At 46.9% G+C, this 13,083-nt stretch overlaps 1 protein-coding gene across 1 annotated transcript; it reads left to right on the plus strand.

The window, feature by feature from the left end:
• The first annotated feature begins 2,318 nt into the window (after window positions 1–2,318).
• Window positions 2,319–11,360, plus strand: GFRA3 (GDNF family receptor alpha 3). Its single transcript, XM_017822880.1, has 8 exons — window positions 2,319–2,418; window positions 6,163–6,438; window positions 7,126–7,218; window positions 7,640–7,985; window positions 8,064–8,173; window positions 9,237–9,371; window positions 10,324–10,454; window positions 10,762–11,360. Exons 1-8 carry the CDS (start codon window positions 2,376–2,378, stop codon window positions 10,900–10,902), a joined length of 1,275 nt encoding a protein of 424 aa, XP_017678369.1. The 5' UTR covers window positions 2,319–2,375; the 3' UTR covers window positions 10,903–11,360.
• The last annotated feature ends 1,723 nt before the right edge of the window (window positions 11,361–13,083 follow it).

Consider the following 13,083-nt stretch of genomic DNA (forward strand, 5'->3'; position numbering starts at 1 on the left):
ACAGAACTGGGGCTAAAAGCTGAGGAAATCAGATCAGAGTTGATCACTGTTTATGTAGCTGTTCAAGAAGGTCAAAGGCCTGGACCTTGCATGGAATTAGAGAAACTGATTCCTGACATATTTTACATTACCCTGGTAGATGACCCTCACAGGTCAGAGCTGGCCTATACAATTTCAGATGGAAAGAATGATGAAAGCCTCAGTCGTGAGAGACTGGTAATTATCCAACTCTCTGAGACCTTTAATGAGGTTACAGTGCTGGTAACCTCCGTGTGGGGAGGGAGAACTAACCAAATATCCCTGTATGTCATGGGCCCTAGGCAGAGACACACAGAAGTCTGCAAAATCAAGAAAGGGACCCTTCCAATGCAGTCACAGGTTGTGCTGGCTATTGAAGAGCAGTGAATTGGCCAACCCTTTGCCAGAAATCAAGTTAGAGCTCCTTTACTTGGCCACTTGCCAAGGGAACTTGAAAACACAGTTACACATTCAGTATGGAAAGGAGAATTTTCCCTTTCCTTTTATATCTGCTGCAGAGCATAATTCAAAGCTGAGTTAGTGAATCATTTCAGAGGGCTTTGGGTGAAGATTTATAATCACAGAATCAGAAAAACAATCTGGAAAGGAACTTGAAAGATCCTCTGCACTGTTCTCTTGTACCAAGCTGGACTAATCTGTCTACAGCTGTTCTTAAAGGTCCTGAGTACATATGATCTCTTGTTTTTCTTTGCTCCCCACAAAAGTTGTTATCCTGTTGTAGAAAAAAATGTATTAGTCCTTGACAAATCCATCTGGGAGACAAATAGCAAGTCTGTTATTTTCCTAGGGCTTGAAAATTAATTGTTTATATAGCAGAGCTTCCTCTCCTGAGATCATCATCATTTTCTATATCCACAAGTTGGTAACACATTCCACAAACTCCCTGTACCACTGGTACTCCTGTAATGAGGGATGTCTGGGCAGCTCTTATCTCTCAGTGCTGTGCAATGGATGATTCTGCATGGTTTTGCTGCCAAGCAGCCTGGAATATAAATGGCAGTGCCCAATTTTCTTTCCTTTTAACCATCATTCAAATTGTGTAGAAAAGATGCTCCTACAGTGTCAAAGTATACAAATCCATGATTGTAGAAGGCAACATTTCTTCTTCTCCTGCCTGTTACTCCTCACAAGTTGCACACTAGTGTACTAATATTCCATCCATATTAGTAATCCAAACATGTCTCTACTGTGCCACAGTCATAATTTGGATCATGATTAAAAACTCTCAGATCTACTTGTTTATTCTTACCATGTCTCACAATAACATAAAGTTCACAGCATCAAGCCAGTCCTTCTTTTTTCATATTGCCATTACAAATAAATCTCTTTGCTCCTAGTTTTTCTTCAGCCTAACTCCTCTGTTTCCTCCGTCTGAATGGTAACTGCAGACAATTAATTTGAAAGTTAAAAAGGCTCTATCCCATCCACCATTTTCCTTAAGCTCCTCCAACTATTAAACTTTAAACAGACTTCAAGCCATGGTGAGAATGGTTTTCCTCTCTGCCTTAAGCATGAAGTAGAGCCTCCAGTGTTTGTGGACAAGTTGTTCCTATTCAGTAGAGATCTCCCACAGCAGTTCCCTGTAAGCAGTAAGCAGGAGGACTAACCTTTTTCAAAACTGGGGATGAGGAGGGCACCACTGAATTGGATTGTGAATACTTAATGTGTTTGCACAGTTATTTCCCTTTCTGTCGGGCTTTGCGGGGAGAAGGGGTAGGTCTCTCTACTCCCGCAAACAATCGACCCACAAAAGGTTGGCCTCATTTTCATCTACTAATGTTTGACGTGCGTATGTTGGACCGTGACTTTTTCGCACTGGTTAACGCGATCTTAGGATGCAAACTAAAAGGAAGGATCTGTTCAAAAGAAGCAGAGCTGCCTAAATGCCGGGTGGGCTCTCGGAAATGCCTGGGTGCACACAGGCAGCTCCACCGAGGCGGAGCCAGCAACAGGTAAGAAACTGAAACAACACCCTTCACAACAAAGCCAAGAAGCACCAGGGGAATCGAGTCAAAAGCCAGTCAGCATCTCTCGCCTCCAAGAACACTCCTTCTGCTTGACACTTAACTGTCCTTTGCCCAGGTACGCCCCCGAAGGTGCGCAGTCACGGCTCTGCCCTCGGTACCGGGATGCGCTAAGAACCGATAAACAAACGCTCCTTTTCGAGCCGCCCAGCCCAGCCCGGCCCGGCCCCGCGGCTCCCCCGGGGTGGGCAGGGCCGGGCCGGGGGCGGTACTCGCCGCCCGCACCTCGACGGGGCGGGCCGGGCCCGGCAGAGCCGAGGCGGGGCCGGGGGTGAGCGGCGGCCCCGGCGCTCGGAGACACCGACGGCGGGCATGGGGCCGGCGCTGCTGCTGGGGCTGCTGCTCTCCAGAGCCGGTAACGGGGCTCGGGGCGGGCAGGGCAGGGCAGGGCAGGCGGCGCGTCCCCGTCCCTCTCCCGGCGGGCGGACAGATCCCTCTGCGGGGCGGCTGCGGGCGGCGCCGGGGTCGGGACCGTTCGGGTGACCGGCGCTCCCCCCGGTGCTCCCGCGGTGTTATGCCGGAGCTTCCCAGGGTGGTCCCCGCGGTGTTATGCCGGAGCTTCCCAGGGTGGTCCCCGCGGTGTTATGCACGGTGCTCCCCACGGTGCTCCCCCGGCTGCTCCGGGCGCAGGCGGCGCGTCGGAATTCGCGTTTCCAACCGGGAAAGGCGGCTGCTGCTCTCCAGGAGCGGGGACCCGCCAGTGTGACTGTGGCCAAACTAGAGGGACGCTCGGGGGAGGGGGCGGGGAGGAAGGTCTTTCCTGGGGGCGAGGGATGAGGAGCGAGGGGCGATGCTGGAGTCGATCCCCGAGGAGCGAGGGGAGATGCCGGAGCCGATCCCAGACCGCGGCCGGACGGGTACAATGCGAGGATGCTCCTTAGCGGGTCCTGGCTGCGGCGCGCTCTCGCTGGCTTCTCCTAGAGCAGTTTTTGATACCTACCCCCCATGCATTCCCTCTCTGGAGTGCTCCGAGCCCATAGTTTTCTGAGGAGAGGCTCGGTCTGCTGAGACCAATCTAAGGAGCTCCTGCAGAGATGCATCTGATGTTTCCACTCTGACTCCTATTACTGCCAAATCACGAGAGATGAGGATTGAAATGATTCCTCTTTCCAGTTAATCTCTTGTGCAGCCTTCGTGGCTGATGTGACTGGGAACATAGAAACTACAAACGGCTCTGAAGCATTCCTAGACCCTGGCTATGGGATGTCAGCACTTTACACTCAGGAAAAGCTGCAGCTGCTGAATATCACAATGACTTAAAAAATGGGCTGTTGCACTTAGACCTCAGTAGCACTGTCAGCCACATGGTTATGATAGATTTCCCCCCGGTTTTCCATGTTCAAATGCCAATTCTTCTTTGCTAACTGTTTACAGAAAGGTTTCTCTTCTGTAATCGTCCTCTCTTTCAATACCACAGTGCACCACAGGCAACTGGATATACATATCTATATGACAGGCCATTGAGTGAAAAGGGAGAAAAAAGATATATTATATTATCTATCCATTTCTTCTAAGGTATAAATAATAATCTGTTAATTGGTTGTTACCTTTTACCTTTTTTTAACTATGGAAGGGATTCCCATACCCATGGGGTCTTTAACATGTTCTGCAACCTAGACCATAGGTCTGGGAAAGAATTAGCTTTCTTATTCTTTCACATTGTTATCTGGAATACTTTCATTTAAAAAATTGAAATAACTTGTCAAGTTTCAGGGTTCACAACAATGCACAGCTATTGTATGATGTCCGTTTTAAGTTTGAGGTTTAAAGCAGCTTCACCTGAACCCACTGTGCTGGGTACAAAGCATTTCTGACAAGAGACTTTTCAGGGAGCTTAAAAAGTCATTGAGTCTCTATGTAAGAGCCAGATGAACTACAAAGTACAGTAAGCTGATAGAAAAATAAAGAGATTTGTACAGATGAGACAAAGGTACCTATACAGCATTACTGGACTGTAGGAAAAGTAGAAAGTTTGAGAAGCAGACTGGTATAGAATTATGCAGACTACTGCCTACAGCAAATAAACTGATGAAGCCAGCAAAAGGGAAGGGAGTGGAAAACAAGGTAGATGGTGAAGATGGTACATCAGGCAATATGAGCTTACCAAGATTTTTTCCTAATCTGTAGTGAAGGCAGACTGAAATAGTACTACTGCACCTGCTGAACAAAGAATGATGGGTAAGATGATGTACCCAAAGAACATTAAAGGGAGATGTAAGGCTCAGCACAGTCATTTCTTAAAACCAGCCAAGCAATATTGACCTGAAGGGAGGAAACATACTAGGTTATATATAATGTTTTAGCAAACTGTCTTGCTCCAAGACTTCATTGTACTTGTACTGTAAACATAGGTTAATAAACTGCAGAAATGAAGGAAGATTTCAGACTGAATTCACCTACCTGTGACAACATAATCATAGGATCATAGAAAGACTTGGATTGGAAGGGAGCTTAAAGCTCATCTCTTTTCACCCCCTGCCATGGGCAGGGACCCCTTCCACTAGACTGTGTTGTTCCAAGCCCCATCCAACCTGGCCTGGAACACTTCCAGGGATGGGGCAGCCACAGCTTCTCTGGGCAACCTGTGCCAGGGCCTCGCCACCTTCTGAATAAAGAACTTCTTCCTAACGTCTAATCTAAATCTCTATTTTAAAATTGTTCTCCCTTGTCTTATCACCATCTGCCTGTATAAAAAGTTGCTTTCCCTCTTTTTTTAGAAGTACCCCTTAGGCACTGGAAGGGGCTCTAAGGTCTCCTCAGAACCTTCTCGTCTCTAGGCTAAACACCCCCTGCTCTCCGAGCCCGTCTTTAGAGCAGAGGGGCTCCAGCCCTTGGAGCATCTTTGTGTCCACAGCTTTCTTGTGCTGAGGGCCCCAGAGTTGGATGCAGCACTGCAGGTGAGATCTCAGGAGGGCAGAGCAGAGGGGCAGAATCTCTTCCCTCAACTTGCTGGCCAGTCTGATTTTGATGCAGCCCAGGATGTGTTTGGCTTTCTGGGCTGCAAATGCACATGGCCAGCTCATCCACAAGAACCCCCAAGTCCTTCTCTGTGGGGCTGCTCTCAATGTGTTCATCTTCCAGTCCAGATTCATGTCCAGGATTGCCCTGACCATGTGCAGCACCTGCACTTGGACTTGTTGAACTTCATGAGATTTTCGTGGGCCCACTTGCCAAGTTTTTCCAGGTCCCTCTGGATGGCAGTGTTAGGTATCACCCCTTAGGAGACAACAGTCCATAAAAAAAAATTAAAAGCTGAGAAAAAAACTAGTTTTAAAGATTATGTTGTTTAATCTAAGATTATTTAATAATTCTACATAAGGTAGCACGTGTCTGTATATATATATAATCAATGCATGTGTCACACAAATATATGTACACACAGAGATATAGGCAAGGGTTTACAATCAGCCAACAGGTGAAAGCTGGCAGGCTAAGCCTTCATCTGCATTTTTGGCAGGGATTTCAGGGACTGTGTTTTAAATACTTAAAATGACTGCATATCAGCACTTCTAGATGAAGCTACTTGCATCTCATGTTAAGGATTCGTTTTATTATGCAAAAAATACACGTCCTTATATTTTCAAGCTCAGTAAAGTGGTTGTTTTTACACCCTATAAATGGCTTTCTCGGTACATCTCTTAATGACCAGCATATACTTCAGTAATTGCAGCAGCACTGACTCACAGCACACAGTATGGTGTTACTATGTGCTTATTGCACTGCGGTTTTCACTGCTCAGATAGAAGAGCTCCTTCAAAGCAGGCCTCAGCAACCCCGAGGTTTCACGGGGATTTACTGCTCCATAAAATACAGAGCCAAGTTGAAAGAGTTAAGGGTGACAAAAAAAAGGTTTTATTAAACAAAATTATTTTTGAGAATTTTATTTGGCCTTTTGTTGCCTCTTTCATAAATACTCATCCTTTTGTTTCTGAGTGGAGAAAGCTCTTGTTCCTTGCTACTCCATGTGAAAGACCCCAACGAGTTCTGCCTCTCACATGGAGTCCTTGCTTCAGACAGGATCCCTGCAGAACAGTGACAAGGTGCTTGTGTGGCATTCATCCTGACTGGGGTCCTAACAATCTTTTCTCCACTCGACCAGGAGACCTCCTGGCTCTGCCCAGGAGTGACTGTGTCGTGGCAGAGCGGCTGTGCCTCTCGGACTCCACCTGCAATGCCACGTACAGGATCCTGGAAAACTGTGCCCTGGCCAAGACTCGCCTCCTTCCACTGGATCACGATAGCAGGGTCAGATGTCTGAATGCAGAGCTGGACCTTGGGAACAGCTCTTTGCTGCACTGCAAGTGTCACCGGCGCATGAAGAGACAGGAGCACTGCTTACGTGTCTTCTGGACCGTTCACTCCAGCATGACAGATGGTGAGATGAAATAATAGGAATTTACAAGGTACTAGCAAGGCTTACCCCTGCCCCCCATCTGAAAACAGCTGTGAAAGGCCACTTCCCAACTCTGCAGGTATTGCTTTGGAACGACATCTAGTAAAGAGAATTTACTGCTGTGTTTGATAAGCAGGGAAAACTGGTCTGGTCTGGGACCAGCCCTTCAAATACACCAGGGACTCTAAGATACAAAGGCAGCTACTCTGAGGCAGTTAGATTTAGCACTGTAAAAAATGCCTCAAAATGATCCTATCTGTCCATCACTGAAAGGCACTTGTGATTATGACACACAGTGTCATGGCATCCCTGAATGTGCTGCTGTTTTTTTTAGTGGGATGCTCCTACTTGACCTCTCACTAAAGCCTGTCTGTGCTGCTCAGCTCCTCACTCGTACTGAGGCTGGAAATGCCAGATGACTTAGACCAAATTCCAGCCAGACAAAATGTAATGCTGGGTTTACACACTAGTACCTTTGCATTTCCAGCAGAACCATTCTTGGCATTTGGATCTGAGCAAGACAGAGCACCTCTGAACTCCAGCCTGAGGAGAGAGCTAGGCATAAATAAGAAAAATACCCATTTAAGAAAAAACAAACAAACAAATAAATGAGCAAACTGGTCACAAAGCATTTCTTCCACTGCATGAAATATCTTGTATCTTGCCTAGGTTATTTCAATTTGGAGACCTCTCCCTATGAGAACCCAGCAAATGAAGAACACTGGAAGACAGATTATAATAAACTGGCAGCTCTGGTATCAGGTAAAAATTGTAATGGTTACATGATATAATGCTGCCCTCTCTTACCTTTTCAGAGGCTGAAGGTTATTAGGAACAGTTTGGGGTAATGGCCCCTTTAATCAGAGGAATACCTGCTCTGGATACTTGCCAAAATTTGTCCCCACTATCAAGTGTAAATACAGCCACAGATCCAGGCCCATAAAACTGGGAATAACCCACAATGATCAATTTTCTGAAACAAGCACCCTACCACGAACTAATAAAAAAAATCTTCTTCTGTAACTAATATAACTACAGTGTCATACTGCAGGCACATAGAAGGACTGATTTGTTCTTTTTGATGTTCCAAATCTGGCCATCAAAAAAGGGCTATTCCTGCTTCTGCACAGAATCTCTTCTTGGGGCTTTGTTCATGGTTTCTACATTTTTTATGGCTTTATAGGCTCACAGTTAGCGGGAGATGCAACAAACCCGTGCCTGAAAGAAAGTCATGTCTGTAATCTGAGCAAGAAGTGTGTTCGTCTGCGCACAGACTACGCCTCCATCTGCACCAGGGCGGCGGGGAGTGAGGACGTCTGTGACCGGCGCAAGTGCCTCAGGGGGCTGAGGAATTTCTTTGAGAAAGTCCCTGAGGATTTCACCAAGAGGATCCTCTTCTGTCCGTGTCAGGATGAATTTTGTGGAGAAAGGCGCCGGAAAACTATTGTTCCTGATTGTTCCTTCCAGTCTAACACCAAACCCAGTTGCCTCTGGCTGCTGGACTTATGCTTGGAGGACCCTTTCTGCAAGTAGGTCCGGCAGCAGCGGATGTTGGCCAAGAGAGGAAAACAACGTAGACACTGATGGTCTCATTTTCCTTCCTACAGATCCCGACTGGCTGACTTCCAACAAAACTGTCAACCTGCAGACACGTCTCCAGATGGCTGCTCTCTGCACAACCATGCTGCATGCCTGCAGGCTTACATGGGGATGATTGGTAAGTGATATCCACAGGAGCATACAGGGTGGATGCTTTCAGGCCACGAACTTGCAGGCACACTCTGATGCTGTAAAGGACCATCCTGCTCTCCTGCAGGACGTGGTGCTCAGTGTACCAGTGAATATGCTGTACTGATTGATGCCAGTGCTCTCCCTTGCCTCTGAGGTAAATGCAGCCCAAAGAGAGCTCTTCCCTGGCATTTATTGCTGTACTTTGCCCCATCCTCTGTTACCAAATCAGGAGCACTTCCCTGAGATTTCTCAACACCTGTTTGCATCATCGGCCGGTGCAAAGTGCTCTAAGGGCCTCATCAATGGGGCTCTCTGGGCTCGTGTGAACTAAGTCATTCCTGATGCAGGAGTTACATCCCATCACAGCAGGGATTACACACTGCATTCCATCACTGCCCAACTTTTATACGCCTGATGGTTGGTTAGTATCGTGCACAATGTGTTCTCAGGGCCAGCCAGAACATGGCACTACCAGCTGTTTGAAGGGAGGTCGTCTTTGGTTTGAGTTATTTACTGCCAACAACGTTTTCAGAGTGGCTCAAGAGAGGAGCTGTAAAGAGCAGCAGCATCTCAGAAGCTGTAAATATAGACTATGCCTTCCATTTTCCCAGATGCCTCTGCTGGTTTTGTGCTAAATGAACACTGGCTGAATGGCACACTACGGTGTGCAGTATTTGCTTGGCAAAAGGCACCTGGCCACACAGTGTTACCAGCTACACAAGGAGCAGGGGCACCTTTTGCTGCCATATGGCAGTACCACAGCTGAGCCCCTGCAGGTGCTTCCCATCCTTCAGTCTAATGCATCCACCAGCTTCAGTTCCCAGTACCTCTCACCATCAGAGTGCCTGAGTCAGGGGTAGCAATCTCCACACTTTCTCGCGGGCCAGCAGACTTCAGGTTGGTTCATCAGGCCCGGGTCACCTGGCTGGGAGTCCTGACCTGGCCTGGGTAACACACTTATCACAGTGGAAGACTTCTGCCTCCAGGGCAGCATTCCCTTTAGTATAACATGATTCCTGATGTTTCTTTCATCTGGGGGTTTGGGACAGGCACACCCATGACACCCAACTATGTCAGTAACTCCAGTGTGGAGGTCTCCCTGTGGTGTACCTGTGAGAGCAGCGGCAACCAGAAGGAGAAGTGCGACCAGATACTCGGCATGTTTGAGAGCAACAAATGCCTTGGTAAGCATCAATCACATCACAGAGAAACAGCTCAGCATGGGGGAATTCAAGTCCTGTGGTTTCAAGATCCTACTTCACACTGCTCTTGTGTTTAGTTCTGTCTTCTTCTGCAATGTCTCCATAATCTCCTCTGCAACCTGTGGGACCAGCCTGGCTCTGCTCTCAGAAGTGTTTCTGTATCTTTTGGAAACACTTCTGTTCATCTCAAACACCATGAAGCTATTTCCAAACACCATGCAAATGAAGGGCACTGCAAAAACTTCACAAGGGGAGGTCAGATGTGCTGTGTCCATAGGTTGCTGAGTAACCACGTCTGTGAGGATTATGGGTTGGGATTCCCCTCCTGTCCTCGTTCCTCTACTCTCCTTTGGCCCTCACTTACTTGATAAACATAAGTAGCTCCTGAGGCAGCCTGTAATTAGATTCAGCAGCATAGCAGTTACAAAAAAAATCCTGTTACATGCAACTGTATTTTTTTATCTCCCTAGCATTTTAGCAACATGTCTTAATGAGATTTAAATATTTAATGTTTGTAAAAGCTTCCAAAGGATATAAAAGAAACAAGCATCATTATGTAAATGATTAATATCTAAACCTAACTCCTGCAGTATAGAAGAGCCTTACATCCAGCACTGTAGATACATCTACAACCTAAACATCCCACCTGAGACACTAAAAATCAGCCCCTTACAAAATACACAGTTGGGAAAGTCACAGAAGGACCCAAAAGTTCTCAAGTACAGTGCAGACATTTTTGCAGTCTGCTCAACCTCACAAGCAAACCCACAAACTGACAGGCCATTCACTGAACAGAGAATATATATTTTCTAAATCAAGGCCACACAGCCTGTGAGTGCATTTCCTAAAATAGCTTCCCTAGATTTCTGTTCACTAGACTCCAAGACTGCACAAGAAAAGCACAATAAGACTCTTGCTTTACTTCTGTTTGCAGAAAATGCCATTTGGTCTCAAATGCACCTGAAGCAGACAGCTCTAGAAAGACAGGAAGACTTACCTTATTCATCTTCCCTAAGCTTCCAAGGAGACAGTGCCAGCACATCTCTTGCTTCAGAAATGTCCCAGGTATGCATTGCTTTGTTGCCTTCACAAAGCAGTGAGTCAAGTAGCCTAGAGACAGTAGTTGAAAAACTTTGGATCTGGAAATGTGTGACTTTGGACATCAAAGCGAGGGATGCCACGTGCATGTGGAACACTGAACCACTCTACCTTAAGCTGTTCCTTTCACAGACAAGCAGAAATAGGAAGCCACATGCCTGGCCACAGGAGTTTCAATGGTCTCACATTAGGGCTCAGAACTGGAGGCTCTGCAGTCAGAAGTTTGAGCGTAAATGTGTCTAACTGGGACTCATCCCTCCTTTTCATTTCCTAGGTGGCTGAAGGGAAGATGCATCAAGACAGCTCTGAACACAGCAGCATGCCTTTGGCCTCCTCTGAGCATTCTGGAGCTGCTACTTCTTGGCCTTCTCTGGCTCTGCTCCTGCCCCTGTTGCTGAACATTAACTTGGCATAAATGGAATCTTTCCTTCCCATATTATTAATCTTATTCCATATCCAGGCACGTCCCACTACAGATCTACCTTTGGGAAACAGAAGGCTTTCAGACAAGAGGAATGGAACAGCCTTAACCCAGAATAGCAGTCTCTGGAAGCCTCCCAACGTACTTGCCCCCCACTTTCCCCGCATCAGTTCGCACTGAGCTCTGCAGATGTGGTTCTCACCATTGCTTCTGCCATGTATGCATTGTGAGTAACAGCCAGGCTCATGTTCCAGCTCAGTAGTTTAAAACAAAGGTCTGAGTTCTGTCAGAACTTGTGCAGGGTTTGGTTTCTGACTGCAGGGATGACCTGACACAGGATGTCTGCCCACCCCACCTTCTGGAGCTCCTCTTTGGGCCTGCAATCACAGAATGGTTTCTGTTGGAAGGGACCTTAAAGACGATCTTGTTCCACACCTGCCATGGGCAGGGACACCTTCCACTAGCCCAGGTTGCTCTAAGCTCCATCCAACCTGGCCTTGGACATTTCCAGGGATGGGGCAGCCCCAGCTTCTCTGGGCAACCTGTGCCAGGGCCTCACCACCCTCACAGGGAAGAAGTTTTTCCTAATATGTAATCGAAACATACGTTCTTTTAGTTTAAAGCCATTGCCCCATGTCCTGTCACCACAGGCCCTGGTGTATCTGCCCTTATCATCCTCCTTTATATATTGAAAGAAGACATACAACAGGGTCTCCACAGAGCCTTCTTCTCTCCAAGTCTACTGTCTCAGCCTTTCCTTGTAGAAGAGGTGTTCCAGCCCCCTCCTTTTCATGGCCTCCTCTGGACCTGCTTGAACAGGTCCATGTCTATCATGTACTGGGCACCCCAGAGCTGGATGCTGAACTCCAGGTGGGGAGGTGGTGTGGGCTGGAGGAGGAGAATCACCTCTCAGCCTGCTGGCCATGTTGCTTTTTATGCAGCCCAGGCTGCAAGATGGTTTTCTGGGCTGCAAGTGCCCATTACCTACTCATGTCCGATTTTCCATCTACCCATATCCCCAAGTCCTTTTCTGCAGGGCTGCTCTCAATCCATTCATCCCCCACTCTGTGTTGATATTGAGGGCTGTCCCAAACCAGGTGTGGCATCTTGCACTTGGACTTGTTGAACTTAATGAGGTTTGTGTGGATCTACTTCTCAAGTCTGTGAAGGGTAAGCATATCATAAAGATTAGGAGTCTGTACTCCAGGGCGGGTTGCGAAGAAAGCTCAATAAACAGACACATAAAGTCCCTGGTAAACACCATTTCTGGATTACTTTCAGTTCCCTTTTCAAATCCATTTTTTAAGTATATGAAAAATACCATTCCAGATCAAGGACACTATATTAGAGTTTGAATTCTTGCTCCATTCTGTTTTGCCCCTTGCAACATATATATAATCCATTATCACAGCTTGCAACACACTTGGGTTTTGTTGTTCAAGATGGACTTCTGTGCTCAACTCCAGTAAATTTAGTTTTACCCAGCAAAGGATGATCTTGCCTGGCCTCAGGACGAACCTTCTCAGTAACCCTTAGGGAATGCATATAGCTCACTGAAGACGTATTGACCACAAAACCCCTGGGATACTCAGTTGCAAAAATCTCCTTGTACCTCTCCACATACTCAAGCTGCCATTGCCCCTTCCAGCTGCTTGCCCCATCCATCCCCTGCTCCTCTGCCAAGTGCTGCTTCATGACCTGTTTATTCCGAGTGTAAATGTGTGCACTGTGTAACTGCTGTTAGTTTGTACTGCGTTTGCCTGTTAAAATGTGGTGTTAAGTGAATATTGATTTCTAAGCATAGGTTAACAGTCTGCAATCAATTGTGTGCAAGAGTTGCCTCATCAGCCAGCCTACACTTTTGAATAGCCAGAAACTCGGCTCAAAACAGCTCCTCCATGCACATGTATAGTGCCCATTGCTCATCCTGAGAGGCAACAGATCTGAACAGTACTATACACACCTAAACAAGATTACAGTCCTGAACAGAGGCAGAACAGGTGAGTATTCTTTTTATCCTGTGCTTTATCTGTTGCCAGGGAAGCACCAGCTAGGTAATATGCTGTGGTTCCCAGTCACTGTCAGACACCTTATTACAGAATCTTACACTGCCACCTGTATCAGAGTAATTATCCTTCTGCAGGGGTAATATTTCCATTTCCACTTCTACTCTCC

Source organism: Lepidothrix coronata, unplaced genomic scaffold, assembly GCF_001604755.1.
Source record: "Lepidothrix coronata isolate B3197 unplaced genomic scaffold, Lepidothrix_coronata-1.0 Scaffold100, whole genome shotgun sequence".
In the NCBI taxonomy this organism is placed as follows: Eukaryota; Metazoa; Chordata; class Aves; order Passeriformes; family Pipridae; genus Lepidothrix; species Lepidothrix coronata.